The following is a 5,958-nucleotide window of genomic DNA, read 5'->3' as shown; positions in this document are numbered from 1 at the left end:
GTATAGTTGGATGTGTGTATATATCATGTAAAACTGTAACTAGAGTGTGTAACAAAAGTAATTTCCCTCTGGGATTATTAAAGTATTTCTGATCTGATCTGATCTGATCTTAGTCCTTCGCTCCTTGAAGCTTCTCTCTTGGTATTTTATTCAAACTGTGGTCTGGAACATGTTGATTCAGGTCTTCCTGATTTGTTCTGCTGCATTTCTCTGCAAAAAGCTTCCACTGTTTATTCGATCGCTTCCATCTTTCAGACAGAAAGATTCGCTTTACACTACAGTAGCACGCAGAGGTGGGCACTGTAGCATTATTAGCTATAAATTAAGTCCTCATAAGGCCCCTTGGTTTTTAATTGGGAGCCATTTCTTCTGTGAGGTCATTGCTGATGTCTTTCCTTCTTCCTCTTGTGTTAAAACTTATGCAAACTGACAGACAGCCTGCTTTTATAGAGGAGGGTAGATTTAGAAATGTTCAGTTGTTGTTTTGATCAGCAGCTCAAGGCTACGACTGGGCTTCAAAAATCCAGTAGAAACAGTTTTCATTTTGGGATAATAAAACATGACAAGTTTTAATCATTTTTGCACATTTGAGGATTCACAATATTTTAAATCCTGTTGGAGCTTTTCACCATTTTACTGCTATGCAAACATCATATCTGATTAGTGTGCGTTTCCTTTGCTATCACATGTGGGCTTAAAGAACTTAAGGTCACAGGAAGCTGTTTTGGATTCTGTTGCAGGAACAAGACTGGCATCCTGGGCTGGAGGAGTGAAAAGACAGAGACGGTGAATGGATATGAGGCCAAGGTATGGTGTAAGCTGCTTCATCAGCATTCCTACCTCCCACAGCGCTGGTCTTAGCTAGTGTTGCGCCAATACCGATACCAGTATCGGGATACTGTACTAAAATGGTGGTATCGGTATTAGCGATAGCAATACCATTTTGAGAGCCAAAAGTTTCTTCAACTTTAGTCACCCATTCCAGGTAGGCAATAAAAAGTTCTACTGGACTCACTTTGTATTTGTCTTTTTCCTGCTTCACAAAGGTAGGCAGCAGCTTGACAAAACCATGATGGCAATTATTTTACATCAAAGTAGTATGCAGTTCTTCATATATACACACACACATCAGTTTCAGACAGATGGCATCGGTATCCGCCAATACTGTGCAGCCAGGTATCGGTATTGGGGCCAATACCTGGCTAATAACCCCTCCCTCCTGCCATCTTCCAGCAGTGACGTCACGGTGCGGTAAGCCTAGCGCCATTCTCCCCGCTTTACAAGCTAAATCAATGGGAACTACTAGACACATCTGCAATCAACAACAATTATTGAAGATTTCCAGAGGACTTCACCATTGAAATTCACCAGAGCTATAGTGAAACTGACAATGCCCACGTGCATGGCAGCTGGATGTTGGAAAACATGTATAGTTATTCCACCTTTCTGATTCCTGATCCTCCACGGACGGGTTGGTCGTTGGATCGCCAACTTGAAGAGGGAGGATTTGCCATCGAACTTCTGGCCAGAGAAAAAACACGTAATATGTAGCCAACATTTGGAAGAAGAATGTTTTCAAGATGACTTGGATAATAGCGCGTTGTGACAAACACCAGATACAGCACTGGGACTTGATCAACAGCCGATACCGCACCGTGACGTCACTAACCAGTAGGTGGCAGTAGTGTTCTTTGACAAACATGGATGCCTCCAGTAAAGCACATTCAGATGATAATTACTCTTAATTAAAAACACACTGATCATTTATTGAATTATTATAATAATTTATATTTAAAGTACTTTCAGAAGTTTGAATTGTGAATATGACCTGACTGTTCCTTGAGAAATTATTAAACATTAATTTAAAGATGATATCAGGTGATGACTAAAAAAGATTTTTGAGCTTTTTAGCGGATTAATGGTAAATCCTGTATGCTTCCAACTAATTAAATGTGCCCCCCCCTCCCAGGTCTATGCAGCGTCCAACGTTGAGCTGATCACCAGAACAAGAACCGACCATCTGACGGATCAAAACAAGAACAAGACAAAAGGTAAGTTGTCTTCCGGGGCTACGACAGCTGCTGAGAGCCTCCAGCGCTGCAGATGTACCAGTGCACCCCCCCCCCCAGCACCCAGAGGCGAGGGCTAACGGGCCGTAACGTTCTCTCTGAGGCTGCTTCTCGTTTTCTGGTTCAGATCATTAATCAAACAGGATTAGCAGACTTCCCCACCCAGGAGGCCGGGCTGTCAGCGAAGATCAACCGTCTGCTGCTGCTCTGAGATGTGATGATGGTTGATCCTGGTCTCTCAGGTCACATCCTCACCTGCATTCTGCTGCTTTTCAGCAGGAAAGCTCTACAATGAGCTGCAGCCTTTATTTCCCTTCCTGAGTTTTTACGTTTAGCATCCAATGATTTATTATTTGGAATTTTTCCACATGCTAACTAAGATTTGTTGTTTATCTAACCCACCTTCTCAGTGATAAAAACACCATGTCTATGTAAATGTTAGCAAACATTAGATACATGGGAGGACACTTTATCTTTGGCTCTCGCTATAAAACGGAGCCTGTTTTGTGGGAGTAGTTGTTTGAAGTTGACTGAACTTGTGAATTATCTGTTTGATGAGAAGATTATGGGTTATTTCTTATATTCCTTTCCCAAACAGTTAATGGAAGGCTGACGCATACCTAGAATATGGCAGTAGATCCTACATCGCATTATAGTGTAGGCTTCAAGGAAAAAAACTACAAAATGGCGGCGCCAGTACTGGATTTTTTTTCTATTTTATTTTATTTTTTGGCATCGATCCTAGTTTTTTTTAGTTACTATTGGTTTGCTTCCGCTCCCGTCTGCTCCCGTTAATGTTTAATCCTGTACCATGCCAATCACGTGATCGGTACTAATACTGACTCCCATTCCCGAAAAAATGTCAGTCTCTACCCTGAATTCACGACCGGTGTTCTGTCAGATGAGCATACCCCGTCAGACCAGCATACCCATTCTCAATACGTTTTAAAACGTCAGATTTGCATTTATCCCTGTATTTTGTGCGAAAAATAGAGTTTAAACTACCTTGAAGAGCATATATCTCTTTAGTGATGTAAATAATATAAACAATTTAAGGTCAGATCTGTCAGGGTTTGGTTGTGGTTTTTTTAGGACCCAAACACAGAGGCGAGGAAGCAGAGGTGAGTTATTGTATTTTTAAGTGAGTTCTCACAGGCAACAGAGGCAGGAATCCAAAAATCCAACATAAAGATTTAAAACAAACCAGAACCATGGAGACATCAGGGAAAACCTGCACCACGAGCCATGGGAAATACGAGGAACCAGCACTGAGGAACGGCACAAGGAGAGCGTCTATGGGCAGGACTAATGAGCTGATTGGGAGCAGGTGTGGGCAGAAGTTTCTAGAAGGAGCTAAGGAAAAGACCAACACCAGAGGGCAAGCAAAGAAAAACCTAAGAACTCAAATAAACGTTTTTGTAGTTTTAGATTATGGTGACCTTTTTTATAAGAATGCTACTTCTTCATGTCTTTAAATGTTGGACTCTGTTCCCATGCTCCATTAAGGTTCATCAAAAACTAGAGCCATGACATCACTGTGACCTGTACTCTCAGGTGGGATGGCCTTCCCTCTCTACGAGAAGGCAGTGTCATTGGTACACTTTTATTTACAAGGCCCTTCTTACATTTGTACCTTACTTACACAGAAAAACATGGCCTCTTATGCCCTGAGATCAACCATCAGCTGTTTCTCGCTGCTCCTTTTGCCCGAACAGAACTGGGGAAGAACACCTTTAGCTACGCAGCTCCTTGTGCGTGCAAGTTTTTACAAAGAAACTGGAAATTGACTGAGTTTTTGATGTTTTACTTGATATGTTTTTTATTTTTTATGTACCTGTCATTTATTTTAATGTATCTATGTTTCTTGTGTAACTTTGCTGCCTCTTGGCCAGGACTCCCTTGAAAAAGAGCTTTTTAATCTCAATAGTTTTTTCCTAGTTAAACGTAAAAAAAACAAAAACACCAATAAAACTAGAAAAACAAAGAAAAACACGTGAAACTGAAAACTCACAGAAAACTTAACAGAACCAGGACCGTGACAAGATCGCCACACGCTTCAAAAAAACACCAAAAAAAAGTAATTAAATCGTTTTTTTTGTACGTGACTAAAGGGAAACACATCCGTTGAGGTATTTTAAAGTGTATTTAGAGATAAACTGAAGGGATAAACGGGTATTGACTATAGGTATGCTCATCTGACAGAACACCGGCTCTTTAAATGTACTCTGCTCTCACTGTGCTGCTTTAAAGCCTCCCCATGCAGGCCGTTAGATGCTGAAAGTGAGAGGAAATAAGTTTGTGGGCAGCTGCAGTGGAGATAATGAGCCCAGGCTTCTTCTCCCTGAGATAAAAGGAGTGTTGCATACCGAGACTCAGACTAATGCACTTTCTTCTACACTGAATATCTGATTGTTTATCTGTTTGAACTGTTTGTCTCTGAGCAGGCGGCAGGACTCCACTGCAGAACTTCCTGGGGATTGCGGAGCAACACATGGGCTCTAATAACGGGGTGAGTGCACGCCGCCACGGCGTGGCTTCGTTATGGTCCTGGATCCCTCTCTGGTCCGTTATTGTCCTGAATGAACGATCCCCTGCAGCATCGCCATCCTCTCCATCTTTCTGTCTGTGTGTGAAAATCCCAGCTGTCTGGACAGAAGAGCTCTCTTGTAGCCGCTTAACTCGGACACTGCAGCCTGCTCTGAAATATTGATCATGCCTTTTTAATTTGTTTCGCTTTGAGAGCCTGTATGACTCACACCTCCCTCCTTACTCCCTCTGTGTGCTCCCACTCCCACTCGTTTTTTTGTCCTTACTCCTTTCCACTCGCCTTCTCTTCCCTTGACGCCACTCAGAAAGCTTGTTTTTGTTTTCCTCCCCCTGCTTTGATGTTCTTTCTGCAGATATTTTGAGCAGATTTTGATCTCGTGTAGATTTATCCTTATGCTGCTAATCTTACACTTTAAAGAGGTAGAAAAGCCGCTCAAATCATCATCCAGTGGAACAGAAACACGAGAAACTGTTTCTCATTTGATTTCTAGTTTTTGCTAGAGATGGACAAATACAGGCTTTTTTTTTAAGGCTGATGCCGATATCAATCAGTTCATTAGACTAAACGATATGTCAGGAACCAAGGGCATAAAAGACACTTTAAAAGTGTTATTTAGTGACGTTATGAGATGAACGGAGGCTTCCAGGCATGCTTTCTGAAAATGATGAGGTCCGAGGCCTCGCTAGCCAGCCGTACCATGTGACTACTTTGGGGAGTTGTTCAGTATGATGGACTGACCAGTAAGGAAAGTCATTTACAAGTGTATGTACAAAAAATAACGGTTATTTTATTAAAGCTAACAAGACTTAATTAAACAAAATGACCTCCCTTAATGAGAAAAAGGGGAACTTACATAGTAGCGGATCAATCCACAAGAAACACATGGGGTAAAACATACAAAAACTGGACTAAACCAAATAAAGTAAAACCCCATTTCCCCCCATAGCACTGATATGGTACGGTCCAAATCAACTCAGCCCCTTGGTCTTCTGTTTGTTCATCAGCCAAGGGACTGCAGCAACTGCAACACTTAAACAAAATATCAATTAAACACAATAACAACAAAAATTCAGTGAACTAAAATAATGAGATGTAAAGATGTAAATCAAACACTATTTAGAAAAAAACTAAATGAAATGGTGTTTGAGACCATATCTGTGTGGCAGATGGTCGCTCAAACTGAGTCTGGTTCTGCTGGAGGTTTCTTCCTGTTAAAAGGGAGTTTTTCCTCTCCACTGTCACTACAAGCATGCTTAGTGTGAGGGATTGCTGAAGAGTCAATGACTCTGTTAGAAAACCTGGGCTGCATCCTCCAAGGACGCGGTCTACCTAGACTGGATC

The 5,958-nt window shown here is 41.6% G+C and overlaps 1 protein-coding gene across 1 annotated transcript in view; it reads left to right on the top strand.

Moving 5' to 3' along the window:
• ankrd13b (ankyrin repeat domain 13B) overlaps positions 1-5,958 on the top strand; it is a 90,253-nt gene that overhangs the window by 60,101 nt on the left and 24,194 nt on the right. The window contains exons 7-9 of the mRNA XM_015395746.1: positions 741-807; positions 1,970-2,051; positions 4,514-4,578. Coding sequence (XP_015251232.1) covers positions 741-807; positions 1,970-2,051; positions 4,514-4,578 — 214 coding nt within the window. The remainder of the gene's footprint in view (positions 1-740; positions 808-1,969; positions 2,052-4,513; positions 4,579-5,958) is intronic.

The sequence above is a fragment of the Cyprinodon variegatus genome, unplaced genomic scaffold (genome assembly GCF_000732505.1).
Source record: "Cyprinodon variegatus isolate N-32 unplaced genomic scaffold, C_variegatus-1.0 Scaffold759, whole genome shotgun sequence".
Taxonomy (NCBI): Eukaryota; Metazoa; Chordata; class Actinopteri; order Cyprinodontiformes; family Cyprinodontidae; genus Cyprinodon; species Cyprinodon variegatus.
Note: the sequence above shows the minus strand (reverse complement) of the source record. Positions and strands in the feature narration are given on the sequence as shown.